General features: G+C 35.2%; 1 protein-coding gene across 1 annotated transcript in view; it reads right to left on the bottom strand.

Moving 5' to 3' along the window:
• The window catches only part of PTPRQ (protein tyrosine phosphatase receptor type Q), a 197,347-nt gene that overhangs the window by 106,312 nt on the left and 71,191 nt on the right, over positions 1–19,844 (bottom strand). The window contains exons 24-25 of the mRNA XM_004280590.3: positions 17,300–17,441; positions 14,424–14,693 (exon numbers count right to left, since the gene is read on the bottom strand). Of these exons, the coding sequence (XP_004280638.2) occupies positions 14,424–14,693; positions 17,300–17,441 (412 nt within the window). The remainder of the gene's footprint in view (positions 1–14,423; positions 14,694–17,299; positions 17,442–19,844) is intronic.

Below are 19,844 nucleotides of genomic sequence, written 5' to 3'. Positions count from 1 at the left end.
TGACAAAGCTACCAAGGTAATTCAGTAGGGAAAAGGAAAGTCTTTTAAAAAGTTTTGGAAAAATTGAATGAATATATTGAAAAGGACCTTAAATCATATCTCATACTATACACATACACAAAATTTGAGATGAATTATGGATATAAATATAAAAGCTAAAACTGTAAAATTTCTAGTATAAAAGACAGATAATATCTTCATGATCTTGAAGTAGACAATATTTCTTAGGACACAAAATGTACTAATGTGAAATTAAAAATTGCTACTTTGGATTTCATCAAAATTAAAATAATCTGCTCATCCAAAGGTACCATTAAGGAAATAGAAAATCAAGCCATTGACTAAGAGACAATATTTGTTATATATACATCTAATAAAGGACTTGTATTCAAAATATATTAAGAGTTCCTATAACTCAACACCAAAAAGAAAAGCAACTCAATACAAAATGGGCTAAAGACTTGAACGAAAACCTGTCAAAAATGACAGAATAATCCTCACGTTGCATGTTCTAATATGCCTGAATTTCTGTTTTTATGGTTTAATTAAATAACACCTGTCTGCCCAAAACAGGGGTTAAACTTTGTTACCTTTATACATTAACTATGAGTTCTTGTATAAAGTACTTCACTGCCAGCTCTCCTGTCCACAAAATTGCTACCAACAAAGACCTACTGTATAGCACAGGAAACTCTACTCAATATTCTGTACAACCTAATTGGGAAAATAATTTTAAGAAGAATAGATACATGTATATGTATAATTGAATCACTTTGTCGTACACCTGAAACTAACACAACATTGTTAATTGTACACCAATATAAAATAAAAAGTTTAAAACAAATAAATAAAAAATGATTTGGTTTCACACACACACACACACACACACACACACACACACACAGATGTACATCATAATCAGAGACCAACAATAACATTTCTTTTGAAACCTATCATTGATTGGTCACTGTGCATCTGTTATTTAGTTCATGCACAGGCAGCAAAGTGTGTAGTTATATGGCCTCCTTATCTCCCATGTGCATATGTCACGTGCCCATATGCATGTTCAAAGCTAATCCAAACTTTGCCAAGTCATAGAAAAGATGCTCTCTCTATATCATAAGCTAAACAGTGAGAAAAAGCAAGTAACCACTCTTGATGTTTTTAATAAAGTGAAAGCTTTCATTCTCAGTTATTTCTAATGTTTTAAATTACAGTGTACTAAATATTGTTTTTGTTGTTTTTTTCATTTCCCATATATTTATAACTGACAGTAAGAGAGTTTTTAATGTAGTGACAAAAAACTTTGAAGGTTATGGAACAATCATCATTTTCCCTATTGATTATTAAGGTTGCTTTGCACACATTTTACAGACAGCTTTACAGTCATTTTTATGGTCCCCCACTATCAGGTAAAGCAAAGACTGTCTTTATGTGAATTATCAATAACCATGTTAAAGGATTTAACATCATTAGTCATCACTGAAATGAAAATTAAACTTACAATAAGATAGAAGTTCTTTTATACCAGCTAGACTGTCTAAAATTAAAAAAGACTGATAATACCAAATTCTGCTGATACCGAGAAGTAATTAGAACTCTCACATATGCTGTTGGGTGAGTATTTAAAATAGAACAACCACTTGAAAATCATCAGTTTCTTGAATAGTTAAACATCCATCTGGACTATGACCCAGCAAGTCCACAAAAAAGTTTTATACAAAAATATCTATAACAGTTTTATTCATAACACTTAGTTTGGAACAATCCATATGTCCATCAAAAGAAAACAGGGCTTCCCTGGTGGTGTAGTGGTTGAGAGTCCGCCTGCCCACGCAGGGGACATGGGTTTGTGCCTTGGTCTGGGAGGATCCCACATGCCGCGGAGCAACTAGGCCCCTGAGCCACAACTACTGAGCCTGCGCGTCTGGAGCCTGTGCTCTGCAACAAGAGAGGCCGCGATAGTGAGAGGCCCGCGCACTGCGATGAAGAGCGGCCCCCGCTTGCCACAACTAGAGAAAGCCCTCGCACAGAAACGAAGACCCAACACAGCAAAAATAAATTAATTAATTAATAAACTCCTACCCCCAACGTCTTTAAAAAAAAAAAAAGGGATATTAAAATGGTGGAAAATGACTCAATAATAAAAAGAACAAATTACTGAAACCCTCAACACCATGAGCTTCACAATTATGTTGAAAGAAATAGACCAGATATAAAAGAGTAAATATAGCTCAAGAACAACTAAAACTAATCTATGTTGATTGAAATCAGGAGAGTGGTTGCCTTGGGGAGTGGGTGTCCAAGGGAACTTTCTGTGGAAGATGGAAATATTCTGTATGTTGCTGAGTGGTGGTTACATGGCTGTATACATGTGTGGAAACTCATTTAATTGTATAATTAAGTTCTGTGCATCTCACTGTATATAAAATAATTTCCCATAATTAGAAAATGTTAAAAAAATGAAAAGAAAAAGGCTTTCCCATTAAATCGTACCAACAATATTCAAAATGTTATACATTTATATAGAAAATTAAAATCCTAGATACTAATACTTTCTAGCTAATATTTTATAAATCTAGACATTATGGAAAAAATCATGAGCTTTATTGTATTTCTCATGTATCCATACTAGAAAAGAAGCCTTACAGATTAGTCCAAGTACGTCAACAACTACTTTCAATTCTCTTTTGGTAACTGTTCAATCTTCAGACAAATTTTCTAATAGTACTTGTAAGAAGAGCATTCTATCCAGCTTCTAGGGAGTATGTCTCACACAGTTAATAACTTCTCTGTAATAACATCCTAAATACAAAGTTAGTTTTAAATTTCAGGCTAAACTTTAAAAATGTCAGACTGTCATACATAGAAAATATTAATGTAGTTACATTTTAAAAATTACTAACAACCTTCGCTTTTAAAAAATCCTATCTAAAGTAGGCTAATTTAATTAGTAATAAATGTCAGAAAATTGGGCTACTGTTTTTTAACATATCCTTTAACTGGTATAGATTTCATTATTGTGATCCATATGGAATTACATTTATCTTTCTAACACTGCAAATTGCCTTTAAAGTAGTAATTCTTCGTAATAAGGTATCCAGGCACCGAACTAATGGGTGAATCAAGGATGCAGTGAATAGGAGGTGGTGAATATTCAAGTTACCATAACATTAATATACTAAGAAATGTTACTTTATTTGAATTCTAAAAGTGGCTGCTATTTATGCATGTCTTATATTTATAGAATAGCTTCCTCCAAAAGTTGTTTTCTTATATACCATGAAACTTGTAATATTTTGAGATTAATGATAATTTGCACAATCTACTATTTGTTTAAAGCCTTTTCTTTGTATTCATATTGCATTTTAAAATTGTCGAAATTAACGTAATATTGTTAATGAAATTTTGCTATCATTAAAACTCATTTATTCTACATTTCAGAGTTTTTCCACCATCAGTAAATGTTTTTCCCTGAAGCTTATAATCTCATAGAAACAAGGAGCACATTCTTGAAGCTTTCAAGTCGTATGGCTACCAGAAAGAAAGAAGAGGGGCTTTTGCATGCACACACACATGCATAATTTACTTAAAAAGGGAAGTAAAAGAGAATAAGAAAAAGATGAGGTGAAATGGAGGAGGAGGTTGATATGTAAAGGCTGTTATGAAAAGTATCAACTACAGCTGCAAAGGACAGGAATGGAAAATAGGGTAATAAGATATGCCCCAGTTCCTAAATAAGTTAATAAAAATGTTGCTTGAAGAACAGCTGGCCTTAGCTGGAGCTGGGATGAAGAAAAGAGTGGTTGCCTGGACTCCACTTAATGAAAGGTATTAGAGCATCAGTGGGGTCAAGGAGAATTATGCAGAGTAACTCAGGTTCATTATTTTACAAAAGGAATTGCATTTAAAAGGACTTTTAAATTTATAATTTATAATTTGATACCTAAGACAGAAATTCATAATAGCAAAGATTACACTTTTGGAACTGATCCAGGATAAAATATGTGATATGTGACTAGAAAGTATAAAATTTCCCAGAATGGCTTCAGTATTTTACAGATCTTACTACATTAACTCATAGTATTTTTAGTATTATAGGTTAAGCACATATTTGATAATAGAAATTTAGTTTTCCTAAATTTTAAAACCATATTTGGACAGAAGTATGTATATACTCAGAACATATATATCCCTGTACAAATTAATGAAATTCATATGATGAACCTGAATTTCCCCACTCCATAATGACTCTATTTAGATATTGTGAAATAATGTGAAAAACATTTTAATTCCAGTAAACACAAATGATCGGTTGAATTTCTAATGTAAGGGAAGTATCATAATACGGTAGAAAGAGTTCTGGATTAGTAAGAGTTCTGCTAATCATTAGTTAAAGCACACTCTCAGCAGACACTAAACCTCTGTGCTTCATTTTCCATGCTTGCAAAATGAAATGGCTGAATGGGGTTATCTTCGAAATCCAATAAAGATCTAAAATTACATAATTCTAAATTTTAAAAGCACAAGAATATAATTTTGTTTCATCATAGTCTTACCAGTAGTCTCTGGCAGAGTACTTCATATGTATTAAATAACTTAATCTTGAATATATGGATTTAAAAGGGTACCACACGTGATATTAAGCATATCCCCACAAATGAACGTCAGGCTTTGAAGATGGAGTAGGTATATTTTCCCAGTTCCCTCCACTGAGTACAACTAAAACCTTGGACATTAAATATGAAACAAACATAAGAAGACTCTGAAAGGTGGTGAGAAGGCAAAGCAACTAGGGAACTCACGACCCAGGGAACAACACAGTGGTGAGCTCCCTGGCTTTTCTTTTTGCCTTGTATATCCCCAAGGCCAGCAATCTCCAAATGCCAACCAGCTCAGACTAAAAAAGCCTCAGAAAAAGCCTCCTCCCTCTAACAGAAAAAAAAACAGTGCAGCCTAGCAAGACAGAAAACTTTTAGACAATAACAACTCTACCCAAAAACTACAGAAAAAAGCTGTGGTCCCACTCCCTCCCATGACGACACAGGTCAAATGAAGAACCTAGTCTGCCTTTACTAGGTGGTAGTGAGGTACCTCAACCATCCTTGATAGAGTGAGGTAAAATAGGGAGCCAGAACTTTCACCCCTTCCAGAGGTAGTAAGTCCCCTCCACCGTGTCAGTGGAGAATATGTAGGAAGAATACGAGGCACTCCTATCCTTCTTAGTGGAAGCCTGGTGGGCAACCCTGTTTCTCATGCTCACCCAACATCCTCCCCTTGGGTGTCAGCAGAGGCTAAGTGGGGAATTTGGATTTCTACATACATCTGGCGGTAATGGAGAGGTGCCCTCCTTTTCTCTACCAGAGTGCTATCAAAGGAAAACATCACAAATTTAGTATCCTTAATAGTTATAGGACTAGTCAAATCATGTATTTCATATTAACTGAGCTGTGGTCATTGTGATTTTAAAGAGTAAGTTCATATATTAATGCATATATGTGGAATCTAGAAAAATGGTACAGATGAACCTATTTGCAGGGCAGGCATAGAGATGCAGACGAAGAGCACAGACATGTGGACACAGGGGGGCAAGAGGAGGGTGGGACGAATCAGGAGATTGGGGCTGACATATATACACTAACATGTGTAAAATAGATAGCTAGTGGGAAACTGCTGTATAGCATAGGGAGCTCAGCTTGGTGCTCTGTGATGACCTAGAGGGGTGGGATGGGAGGGGGGTGGGAGGGAGATCCAAGAGGGAGGGGATATATGTATACATAAAGCTGATTCACTTCATTGTACAGCAGAAACTAATACAACATTGTAAAGCAACTATACTCCAGTAAAGAAAAGAGTAAGTTCATTTCATCTAAGGTGTAAAATTCTTGATATTATTCCCTTATTATCCTTTTGATGTCTGCAGTGATTTCATTTCTAAATATTGGTAATTTGTGACTTCTTTTTTTCTTTGTCGGGCTCGCTAGACATTTGTCAATTTCATCTTTTTGAAGAACAGTTTTGTTTAACTGATTTTTCCTACTGTTTTTCTGTTTTCAATTTCACTGATTTCTGTTCTTATTTTTATTATTCACTTCCTTCACTATATCTTCCTTTTCTTTTTCTAGCCTCTAGTGGAGGGGAGAACCTTAGATTATCGATCTGAGACTTTTCCAATGTATGTATTTAATGCTATAAATTTCCCTCTCTTCACTGCTTTAACTGTTTCACACATTTCGATATATCGTATTTTCATCTCATATCAATTCAACACATTTTAGTTTACCATATTTCATTATGTCTCTTGAGACTTCCTTTTTGACAAATGTATTATTTACAAGTACCACTTTCTGCAACTGATTCGATATACATTTCAGCTCCAACTTTGCATGCTGAGAACACTTAAACATAATTTAAAAACTCCCCAAAAAGAGATCTCCATGCCTTGATAGTTTCACTGGAGAACTCAACCAAATGTTTAAAGAAGAATTAACACAAATTCTACACAATCTCTTCCAGAAATTAGAAGAGATTTGTATTATAAAGCTAGTATTCTCTGATACTGATACTAGACAAAGACAGTGAGACTCATCAAGAAAAAAAGAAAGAGGGCTCAAATCAATAAAATTAGAAATGAAAAAGGACAAGTTACAACGGACATAGAAATAAAAGGATCATGAGAGATTACTACAAGCAACTATATGCCAATAAAATGGACAACCTAGAAGAAATGGACAAATTCTTAGAAAGGTACAATTTCCCAAGACTGAATCAGGAAGAAATAGAAAATATGAACAGACCAATCACAAGTACTGAAATTGAAACTGTGATTAAAAAAACTCCCAACAAACAAAAGTCCAAGACCAGATGGCTTCACAGGTGAATTCTATCAAACATTTAGACTTCTCTAAAGTTAACACTTTAGAGACTTCTCTTAGTTAACACCTATCCTTCTGAAACTATTCCACAAAATTGCAGAGGAAGGAACACTCCCAAACTCATTCTATAAGGCCACCATCACCTTGATACCAAAACTAGACAAAGACAGTGAAAAAAAAAACCTCCGCAAAACTACAGACCAATATCCCTCACGAATATAGATGCAATAATGTTTAACAAACTATTAGCAAATAGAAATCAGTAATAAGTAAAAAGAAGTACACCATGATCAAGTGGGGTTGATTCCAGAGACCAAAGGTTTGTTCAGTATTAGAAAATCAATCCATTTAATCCACCATATTGACAAGCCATATTAACAAGAAAATTACATGAACATATCAATCAGTACAAAAAAATTTATATAACATTCTTAACATGACAATATTACAGAAAATGGAGAGCAAATTAGTGGTTATCAGAGGGTTAAGATGAGCAGAAGTACAAGGAGAGTGGGCAGGAGTTGGGTGTGGCCATAAAAAGGCAACATGAGAAATTATTCTCATTAAATATTCTCTATATTGATTGCACTGATATAAATATGGTGCTTGTAATACTACACTGCAGTCTTATGAGATGTTCCCATTGGAGGGAACTAGATAAAGGGAGCACAGGAGTTCCCTATATTATTTCTTATATATGCACGTGACTCTATAACTATCTCAAAATAAAAAGTTTAATTAAAAAGATTTACCACAGAAGACATGCCTTTCTTAGATATTTTACCACATAATTGTCTAAACATAATTTTGTGGCTGAAAGTTTCTACTTCAGGCACCCAAAGTATGCATACTGAGTGTTCACTGTGTCTCTATCACTCTTCAAGGCCTGTATATTGATTGACTAATTCATTCATTCTTTAATAATATATTTATTGAGTATCACTGTACGCCACATGCATTCCTGGGCACTGAAAATAAGGGTGAACTGCACAAAGGAAAATCCCTATTCTCATGGAGCATGCATTGTAATGAGGACAGATCCACAGATAATGATACCTATAACAGAGAAAAGTAAAGCAAGAAAGAGGCATAGAAAATTCTAGCTGGGAGGAGTTTTAATCATAAATACGTTAGGTCCTCTTTGAAGAGGTGGTATTTGAGGCTAAATTTCAAAAGATGAAGGAAGAGACACATACATTACTAGGGAAGAGAATGCTGGGTTGAAAAAGGACCTTACGGACCATTAAAATGACTGTGGATTTTATTCTTTATGATTTGGGAGATTCAGTAAATTTGTAATGAACAAATCCTTCTCCATCTGAAGAGATTACTGCAGGGTTTTAGGAAAATGACCCAAAAAAATCACTGTTTTCAGAGTCAATTTATGTTGCTTCCTACTCTAAATTTAGCAGAGTACCCAATTTTCCATAATATTGTATTCAAATTTCTGCTACAACTATACAAAGCAGAGTAAGGTCCACCTGAGTTATTCGATCTCACGTCCTATATTCTTTTCAATACAGCACCCTCTAGTCAGGCTTCCATCTCAGCCTTGACCCCTTATTACATTCCTTTGTACTACTATGTGTTTTCCCTTGCTGTGCCTTGGAATTTCTATTTACTCCCCTCTATCTATCTCACCATTTTCATGAATAGCGATGGGGCCACAGAGTGGCTTACCATAAGTGCTTTAGCATACCCATAATCTTCAGGTCTACCTAACCTCCGCCATCTAAGATTGCTCAAATAAAAAGAAGAATGTTCTTTGATATGTACAACTGACATTTTCTCATAGCATATTGAGGAACAACAAAAAGAATATTTAGTAAACTTAGCTATTTTATTGATCTATACCAGGTAAATGTAAGTAAATATTAGTATACCTGACTATGAAATTCAAGTTTCAAGACCATATCATCATCTTCTAATTAGGTTACTGAGTCTAAACTTCTATAAAGCAATTCCTAAGCTATCAATAAGCAACATCCAGTTCCTATTCCACTTCTTCAATATGGCCTTCCATAAAAGGTATTTCTCCTGAATTCCTATTTGATTCAATCTTCAATCCACACAACTGACATATTTATGTAGGTTTGTGTTTAATTGCTTTATATTTATTAGATACGTCTTTACAATAATGGTGGGGTTATTTGGACCTGCAGAGCCGAGATCACCAATGCCATTTGGGATTCAAACTTGAGTCTTGAACCCCAAACACAAAGCCTGGACTCAGTAAGCATTACATGAGTATATACTGGTCAAATGTCCACCACACCACAAGTATAAAGGATACTTTTCACCTGATGTTCACTCTTAAGGAAAGTATTACATTTAATAATTAAGTCTGTATGAAATATATTTTGTAAAGCATTTGAACTTCAATTAAAGTAGCAATGCTAATAGCTATTTCTCTCTGATCCATGACAGGCAACTATAATGGCTTTTGTGCTTTCTACAATTACTGACTGGTAAGTAGAAATGTGCCAATTCACTTGCTTAAGAACAAACAGGATCACACAATTTTCCTGCATGTTTGACTTCTCATCTCGACTGAGGAGAGCAATGTCACTGGGATGCAGACAAAGGGAAAAGTAAACTTCTTTTGAATTAGCACATTAATTTGCAACCTTGAGAAAACTTTTACCATCCACATCCACTCTATTAAATGGTACTTAAGAATGGTCTAAATTCTTATAAATGGTATATCTTGTTTTTTTAAAAAAGCTGGTAAATGGAAGTTAGATTTTGTCCTAATCACAGTTCGCCCAGTAATTTCTACACTGCTCACAGAGGCCCACAAAATAGGGATCCGAATAAAGTACATAACAAATACATTTCTTAAATACTTCTTAGAGGAACGGCGGTCATGGCTTTGTAGAAGAGGCCTGAGAGTTTACATATATGCTATTAAACAGTACACAGTTATTTGAAACAACCAAGTGTAGAAGGGGAAAAAAACAGGGATATTAAACACACTCGCATTCGGTGCTGATCCATTAATATATCTGCAAGCTCAGTGGACTTCCAGTGGGTCCATCTAGGTGCCTAATACCTCCTACTGAACAAAAAGCTAATAAAGAAATCACTGCTGAAAATAACACCCCTAAAAACCACAACTGAGTATTTCACTTTCCCTCAATTAAGTTCTGGGCATCCAAGGGATATAGCTTATTTTCCTCTTTTGATTCTAAATTACTGAACTTGGAAGAGCTTTGAATAAATCCAAACTGTAAAATTATCTTCCAGAAAAAAAAAAACAAATTTTAAAACTCAATATTAAATCACCATATTTACTAAGATTTGAAAATAACAGGAGAAATGCATGCATTTTGAACTAATTTGAGATTTTAAAAGTTAAGTCTTGTATGCACTTGAACTTGCTATAATATTTTTATTGGTACATATAATATACTTGGACAGAAAATGCTATTAAAATTACCAGGCTTGGGGGCCTTCATCTGTATGTGCCTTATTCTGACGTGTTTGACTGCGACAATGGAACCAGTTTAGACACTGAACACTAATCTCCTCATAAATTCAATCATCCATGATGCATGTTTAACTGTGCCCAATATGACCAAGTTTACACTGAGAAAAATACCCAATAATCCCTGGAAGGAATGTTAAGGTCAGACACTAGACAGCAAGGGAGTGAGCCAAATTTGATTATACTTCATGTCAGAAGTACAGAGTCAGTGACTCACAGCTGACTTTACACTGTGACTAATCTTAGACCACCATAAATTAGAAGTTTGCAACAGCTATAAAACTGCTTCCATTCTGAACAATGAATCTCCAGTTCTTACTAATGTCTTATCAACAAACAATTCATGTGAACCCAGATAAAAGCAAATTATTTACCTAGTAAAAATTGTAATCATAAATACAATTACATGCTAGATCTGAAAATTAATTTTAAAGATAAACAAATTATTTAAATATTTTTAAAGCAGCAGTTAATACTCATGTTTCATATGAATGACTCTCCTGAATTGAAAAAACTTCCATTTGCCTGGAAGAAAATATCTGTAATTTTGCCTGATGAAAGTGTGGAAATAATACATTGCAGTGGAGTAACACCCTTATGAAAAATTATGAATTTCATGAGAAAACAATTCATTTCTTTCTTTTACAAAAATTTGAGTGCCTAGAATGCCCAAGGCTCTTTGCTATGAACTGTGAGTAAAATAAAGACAAATAAGACATAGCCCCACAAGCAAAGAGTATACAGTGAAATAGAATGGTTCTCAAATTTCAGCACTGTCTCTCACCTCACATACCTTGTTTAAAGGAAGATTTGTGAGTTTTATTTTCCAAACTCTGATTCCACAGGTCTAGAGTAGGGCCTCGGGGATGTACCTTCTGATGCAGGGAGAGTCAGCAGTCCAAACTCTGAGCAACATTTGTCTTCAGTAGTAAGGGAGCACGTAATACATGGTACAATATGCCTAATACCTTCCTAATTCATTGGTTTAGAATTCCTTCAGTCTCCATTCATGCGATCTTTTAATCCTGACTTAAAATCTAATTCAAATCCTTAAAGGATTTTTTTTTTTTTTAACAAAGACCTGTCCTTAAGTTCAGGTGGCCCTACATCAAGTGTATATACTTTGATTATGCATCTCTGTTCTACTAATTAAACTTCTGCTTCATTCCCGTGACTGAGCAGTCACCTTGAGTACCAGTGGAATCAATAATAATGAGTCCTCTGCCCTGTTCTCTGAGTTCTGAACCTCTCATTTATCTCAGAATTACTGTCCTGTCTTTCGTTGCCAGTTCTCTAGGACTCAGCTCCCGTCCAATGATCAAGACCATTTCACCTGGTACTAGACCACCCTGATGCAGACCACCTGCCTGCATTTGAACATATTTCCTTCTCTCAGACTCTGTATAGCAATGATCTGCTGCCCACCCACTGAGGAAACACCTGCTACCCCTTTCTGGACCTCTCTGACACTGTTTGCCTGTCCTCACTGCTACATATCACCTGCCATCAAAATTCCTGGGTAATCTAGTCCAGTAATTCAGAAAATTTACAGAGAATCATCAGAGAGATGCTTAAAACTACAGATTCTTGGGCTTCGTCTCTTGAGGCTATGATTCAGCCAAGTCTAGGGTGAAGTCTAGGAATCTGCAGTTTTAATGCTTAGCAGGTCATTGAAGACTTAAACACACTCACACACATACACACACACACACCCACTTAAGCTGGGCTTTTAAGAACTAATACAATTTTGTGTGACGTAGAAAGGGAGTAGGACAATCTGATGGTGAAAAGTATTAAGTTTAAAGAAGAGAATCTAATCAATTATTAGCTCATAGCAGGTTCTTAATAAATGTCTTTTGAAATGAATACATGAAATCTAATGTGTGAATAAATAAAGTTTGGCTACAGGTATCAGTTATATGAAGAGATGCAGTGGAGGAACAAAAGAATGAAAAGCTAGACAGAAGTCAAATCTAACTGGTGATGAATTCTGGGTATATTTTGTACATGATGAGAATAGGTAAAACATTTGGAGTATTCTGGGCCATCTCTTATACATAGTACCTTTCATTATCACCTCTATGCTTCAGATACCTAAATCTCCATGTCTGCTTCTTACCCCTCAGGTAATAAAATTCAACAGCCAACACATAAATGCTCTAAATTGTATGTTAGAGCCAATTCAATCAAAATAAGTGGGTGGAAAGATAGTACTGACAGGCAGGCTGAATGAGTATGGGTGATAAGGCCCCTTTGGGTATTACTACAGGAAGCAACAAGTCTGATATAAAATGGGGGCGGTCAAGTTGAAGAAGGGGCAAATTGCAGAGCCATGGCGGAGACTGAATTGATAAGCTCTGATTATATGTAGGAGAGATGGGAGGAAGAATCACATAAGAATATGAGGCTTGATCCCCAACTGATTATAAAGAACAGGTATAGAAAAGTGAGGAAGAGAAGGAGAATTCATGTTACATAAATTCCATTTTGAATATGTTTAGGGTTGATATACCAAGCAGGTCCTCAGCTGAAATTTTCTAACAATTTGTGTGGCTGTTGGTGTGTGTCTGTGTATGCAAGAGACAGAGAAAGGAGATAAAATGCAGGAGAAAGTAGACTAAATTGATGGAGTTATGTTCTAGAGGAAACACGAGTTTGAAACAAAAATGAGCAGTTAGATTCCTGAAAAGAGAAAGGCAATGACATTCCCAAGGGAGGCTACCTTGAGAGCATAAATAAAGATATCAGTAAATTTTGAAGGAAGGCAAATCAATTCTCTTTGATGCTATTAGTAAAATGAATAATAACATCAAAGATGGATCATAGTGGGGGTAGACCATGTTCAGAGTAAGAGCAGAATTCTCCTATGGAAAACTGATTAAGTGTAAACAGGGATGTAGATTGTGGAGCAATTGGGAGAGCTAAAGAATAGCTGAACAAGATAGAACCATTTACATTTTCTCCAGCACTATTCATCAGCCAGCATCTAGTGAAAACAAACAGTGGGGTCCTTTCAGAGTTGGGAATCTCCTGGAAGATGAGTTACAGTGACACGCCTTGCGATGTAAGGAGCAAGAGATAGTTGTTGTTGCAACGCGTCCATTCCAGATGAATAGGTAAGACACTAAAGTCTCAAGAAATGTTGCCTTGAAAGGATGAGAAGAAAAAGATGCTGAAATCAGAGAAGGTACACCACGTCTTGAAGTTCTGTGGTTTATAGCCTCAAAGATAGAAAAGTAGAGTAAAATTGGGTGATGCTGATTTCAAAAGGAGGAAAGGGTTAAAAGATATTTCAAAGATAAGGATTGAGAGGTGCCAGAAGTAAACAATTATGTCAATACCTACAGTCCCCAGTAGGGAGGACCTCCAGGGAAGTGGTGTTATTGGGAAGGAGTCAGGTTTTCATTTATATGAAGAGGTACAATATTAGAGAAGGTAGAAGATGAAAGAGATTATGACTTAGGGTGGATCACTGTTAGGGAAAGTAAGAGTCTTCCTCTTTAAAGACTAGAGCTTAGTGACCTAGATATTTTTATTCCAATAATACAAAAGATGAAGGCTGGTATAAAGAGAAGGAAGTAGATGAAAGGAGTCTGACACTGCAACTTTGGAATTCAGGGAAGCATCAAAAATGCCATAAATCAATTAAAAAAAGATATATATATGTGTGTGTGTGTATATATATATATGTTACATATTCATTCCCTATTTTAAATTACAATAAAGCATAGTTCAGTAAGTTTGGTGTTTGTATAATAAGAGATAGATACTTGTAAAAACACAATGAAGCAGATTTTCTCTTTTTTCCTCCTTTCAGCCTCCCAGTGCTATGCAGGTGGTTCAATGGACCACACAGCTGGCCCTCAGGTAACATGTGGGATAAAAAATGTATGTGTTATATTTTTTAATAATTCTTTTAAAGTTTTAGACAAATGTGCTATAAAGATTACAAAGGTTATTGACAAATGTAGGATACAGTCCAGGAACAGTTTTGTGTTTCAGGTTAGTTCTTTCAGGTAGATTACATGCTTCGGATCAGTTACCTGTTTCACATTAGTTACCTGTTTCGGGTAGCGTGCTGATGTTGCATGCACTTTCATCACCTTCACCAGCTGAGGTTGAAGCTCTTATTTTAAAGACATACGAGGTATTGGCGAGAAGTTTCATGAAAGTATACATGTGATCTTGGGGAGAGATTTTTGTAGCATTCCTTTCAACTGTTATCATATAATGTGTAATTATTCCATTTGCCTTTTTGGGTGGATCCCACTTCACTAAAGCTGACTGCCAGCTAGTTGCCATACACTGTATGTTCTGTACAACATCTGGAACTTAAGAGATAAGCAAATGCCCAAAGTTAAAATTTATACACATGTAGTAAATGATTTCATTACGCGATTGCTAGATAAAGTCATGTTTAGGAGTAGAGACAGAATAAAAATTTAACTTATCAACCTTTCAATGTGCGCTCAAAAAATTCTTAACATGGGCTGAATCAAATGGCAGTTGGCCCATTTTCTATGTTACCATATTAATCCTTACAATACTGAATCCATCACTGAATATTCTTCTAGGCCCAAGCAGCAATCACATCCTCAAATCCTCAGTAGCAACTATGTAGCCAGCCTCAAGCTCAGGCAGTGGTTGAAGCCTGCCCTCTTTACCTCTTAATGGGAAGGAGCAGTCCCAGCCATACTTTATGATGGAACTTTTTAATGCAAAACGTAGATGTAGGTGCCTCACTGAAGTGGGTACTTCTCAGGGAATGTCTGATTATATAATGTCCCCTAATGTAAGCATAGCTCTTTTTGTCACACTAAAAAGAGGAAGCTATAAAGAAAATTTGCATAGAGTCAATTTGTGGATTACAAACAGCAAGCAGTGAAAAGAAACAACTTGTCATTGTGCAAAACATAGTTATTTAAAGAATATTCAAGTAATCTTTGACTTGCCTACAGTTCTCTCCTGTGGTGTAAATTTCTATCTTTACAAACGCTTCTCCCTCTGTAAGATAAAGGCATCAAAACTAAAGGAGAATAACTTGGGGGGGTGGCATTTAAAATGAAAGAAAAGACAATTCCTAGGCTGATCCAGGGCTCTGGCAGCTAAATATGGTTAATTATTTGCTTTCTTATTTTCAAAAACATATACTAATACCAATAAATGAAAAAGAGACAGTTGATAATTTACTTAAGTTTAGATTATAAACCTGGATTTTGTGAACATCTATTTCACTGACTCTCCAAACTTAAAAACAATTAATTAGCCAGCTGATAACACTTCAAGTTCAGAATTTTATTTAACCAATCAGGGCATAGGATTTTGTGGAATTATTTTATTTTGCTGGTAAAAAAAATTTTATTGGTTTACATAATACTGTCTACAAGATTAGCCTTGATTTTTATCCATCTAATATGTGTGTAAATAGTTAAAATGTTTTTTTCTTTATGAGTTTAGCCTTTTTCTATAGTATCACTCAGTTATGATATGCATTTCCTACAGTCACGTCCAGTTTGCACTAGAGGTCAGACGCTGATGTTCTAGTTCAGTTTCTTCACTAATTTTCTCAGCCCTTTTCATCTAATCTGCCTGAATCATGGCTTCTTCATCTGAAGTACGGGAACAGGGGCAACCGTAATGGTTTTTTTTAGTATTTGTGTGTCCAACACTAATAAGTGCTTCATATGGGTCTTTTCAAATATTTTTCCCAACAACATTCTGGGTGGCTACTGCTAATGTGTGTTTCTTTTCAGTTAAAGATACAAAGGCTCAGAGGAGGCACGTGCCTTTGCCAGGGTTATACAACTAGCAAGTCGCAGAACTTGGATTCCAATCCAGACACTGACTGCAGAGCATGAACTCTTATCCACTATAAATACTACTTACTTAGCCTGTCTTATAGGCATGCCATGAAAATAGTATCAGGTATTCATAAATTAATGTAAAATGGTTAATTTATCAGTGAGTGGTCTCCAATTTCAATTTAAAGATTCACTAAAACAAAAAGAAATGCACCCAGAGGTACAGGGAAGAAATGACTAGAGCAGGATCTTGTGCTTATTCAATAATCATTGACCAAAAAAAAAAAAGAGTGAGTAAGAGTTGCCTTTAAAAATATGGTCCAGGGCTTCCCTGGTGGCGCAGTGGTTGAGAGTCCGCCTGCCGATGCAGGGGACACGGGTTCGTGCCCCGGTCCGGGAAGATCCCACATGCCGCGGAGCGGCTAGGCCCGTGAGCCATGGCCGCTGAGCCTGCGCGTCCGGAGCCTGTGCTCCGCAACGGGAGAAGCCACAGCAGTGAGAGGTCTGTGTACCGCGCAAAAAAAAAAAAATATGGTCCAGTTGAGAGAAGGAAAAGTATTAAATCATTAAATCAGTTATAAATTAAAACTATTCAGTACACAGTTGAGTTATGACATGTAGGTGATGCACAGGTAAGTTGTTTAATTAGAGCGATGGTATTTCAGTCTTCACAGTCCCCTCCACATGTCACAAAGGGACTACGGGAAAGTAAAAGCTTACATACTGACTAGTGCTCTTCAAATGTCACAACACATCTTCTTTAAAAAATTACAGATTTTTTTTCATGAAAATATAAATCAACCTATTAAAAGTGATTAATGGTTCATTTCTCCTTTTTTTCCCAGCTGTCTCAGATGGTACTAAGAAGTAGGTAATTTTTACATATATCTAGAAGCCTACTTTGTTCCTAAAGTAGTCTTTTATTTCAGCTTCCTCAGTTCAAAGTGAAAACACATGTGTAAATATGTATCTATTTGATTGCAAACAAGACAACCCAGCCTATCCTTAAAGCACTGAAATTCAACTTCCCTTTGAATGAACAATTAAATATTGATAGTCAAATAAACTGAGAAAGGAAAGGGAAAAGTGTTAAAATACAAAATCAAACATTTTAGGATCCAAAATCCATATCTAACCTGATTCTTGGGTTGTGAATTTTACTACGTTACTAAATTGATTGCCATTTCCAACTTTAGTAAAGGCAGATATGCTGATAGAATAGGTGCTGATGGGTTCCAGTCCAACAAGTTTGGCTTCAGTTTGCAAACCTGAAATATTCTGAAAAGCAGAAATAAAATTCTTTGTCACAATGCATCATCAAAAAACTTATTTATAACTGGAAAAAATATTTAATACATCAAAATTATGTCTTCTGTGTTTAACCTATGATTTAGTAAGCACAGGTATTTTTTATTAAAAATTTAAAAATTAAGCATTTTTTGTGTGTGCCCCAGGGTGTGCTCAGCTGATAAAGCGAGGATGAACTGGATACCCTCTCAGCACTGAAGAATCTCATAACTGCCATTTGTTTTTAAAGCTGAAGTGTTTTGTTTTCATTTTGTCTCCCTGATTTTTACTTGGAATTACATACTGATTACCTCCTTAAAATTTGCTAAAATTGAAGTCCTCAATTGAAATCCAACTTAAGAGCAGTCAGTGGTACTTGATTTTTCTTGAATTCATCTAAATTCATTTTTTAATTCTCAGTAGCATTTTGTGTAAATTAATTTATTCATCAGCTATTGTATGGTAGGCACTGGGAATACAGCAGTGAATGAAACAGAACCTCTGCTCCTATGAAGCTTAAACTATGAGTTTTCCCAGACAACTCCTAAATTTCTAATTTTATGCAATCTCTTAGGAAAATGAAAAAAAAGAATGAAACAGTTATCACAGTTGTTCAAAAGAGGATATTATTTCTCATAGAAAATTTTACCATCAAATATAAAGCCTTCATTCAAAGAGAATTGTCCTAATAGAAAGAGCACTTAAGATTGATAGTTACCCTATGGAAAAAGAAGACAATCTCCTATGTGGTATAATTTTAAGAATACTGCATTATATCTAATCCAAAATATAAACTACTTTCACTTATATATTAAACATTTCAGTGGCAGAAATTTAGCAAGAATACTAATGCTCAGGGCACTCACGGTTTGAATCATATTTTAAATTAATCTCTTGCAAGTCATTGACATACTTTATGAACTCACTGTATTACGCTGTTTCCTTTCATTCTTCCACAATTACTATTTACCAAGCACACTGTTAGATAACCAGGGGATTATAAAGATATATAAGACATGGTCCCTGTCATCAAGGAATTGTTATATTAATTAGAGAAATCTACCAACAACTGCATTCTAAGAAGAAATTAAACACAAGCAGGTAAATTTTGACTTGGGTTAGGAAGGGTGAGTAAGTACCCAGAGAAATGACTGAACTCAGGAGATTATAATAAAAAGTGTGAGTAGCTTATTGGATAGTGGACAGACTGACAAAGTAAGTTGTAAGATGGAGACATGAGTAAGGAATATTTCCAAACATAACAGGACTTTTTTACTGAATAAAAAATTTCTTTCAGTATGTGTGAGTGACCTGAGTTACCAGCAGACCTGGGTCTTATTTATCTCCAAATGGATTAAACTGGATTGACTGAGATGGCAGGAACATTTGAAGTGGTTCTGGAATTATTATGCCTCCAGGAACTCACATATAATCTGAAAGAATAGAAAAGAAAAGAAAAGAAACTAATAGTTGGGACATAGAGGTAGCTGAAAACATAGAAAGGATAACAGGACAACACACTCAAAGAGAAAGCCACACAGAGGACGGAAAGCAGATAAAGAAAACTAGATGTTGAGAAAGGAAAAAAGATGGCATGAGGATACGTTTAAAGGAATTTGAAAGAAAATAAGGCTATGAAAATTCATGGAAGACAAAATAGATGTAAAAAGGAATAACTAAAAGTAGTAGATTTTAAAAGAAAACTACTCCTTCCACCCCAAAAAGGATATATTTAATACTTTATGGTATAAAGATTATATCTTTGCTACTAGTGAAATTTCAATGGTGGCATTTCTATTGAGAAAACAGATGCCTAAAACTCTTAGAATATAACCTACCCTCATATTCAGGTAGAGGAGTACTGTCATTTCAGGCTTAGTGCTATTACAATGCTGAATGGAATTTGTTCTTTTTTTTTAAAACCATATACAAAAACAATAGCTACCGTGTTTATCATATGCTGGGGATTGTTCTAAATGCTTTATATAGATTTTCCCTTACAATCTTCACTTTTTAGTGGATGTATCTTTACAGCTCCCATTTTGCACTTGAGGAAACTGAGTCGTAAGAATTTAAGCAACTGCCCTAAGGCAGAACAATAAGTCTCAAAGTCAGGCTTCTAACCAGAAAATTTGATGCCAGAGTCCTTACTTCATGACTGTGCTAACGGTGTTGATGGTAGAGATCTCTGTTCTGAGGAAAAGATCACACATACACATCCACACTTCAATATACATACATGTTTATCCTAGGAATGATCACATTCCTAGGATAATAAAGATTATTATCTTTAAAATATAGAAATATAGAAAATGATTCCTTTTCCCCATTTGATACCTATTTACCAGTGATCCATACAGACAAAGCACATTAAAAAAAAATGGAAAATGTTAA

Source organism: Orcinus orca, chromosome 11 (assembly GCF_937001465.1).
Source record: "Orcinus orca chromosome 11, mOrcOrc1.1, whole genome shotgun sequence".
Classification (NCBI taxonomy): domain Eukaryota; kingdom Metazoa; phylum Chordata; class Mammalia; order Artiodactyla; family Delphinidae; genus Orcinus; species Orcinus orca.
This window is presented reverse-complemented; position numbering and strand designations above follow the sequence as displayed.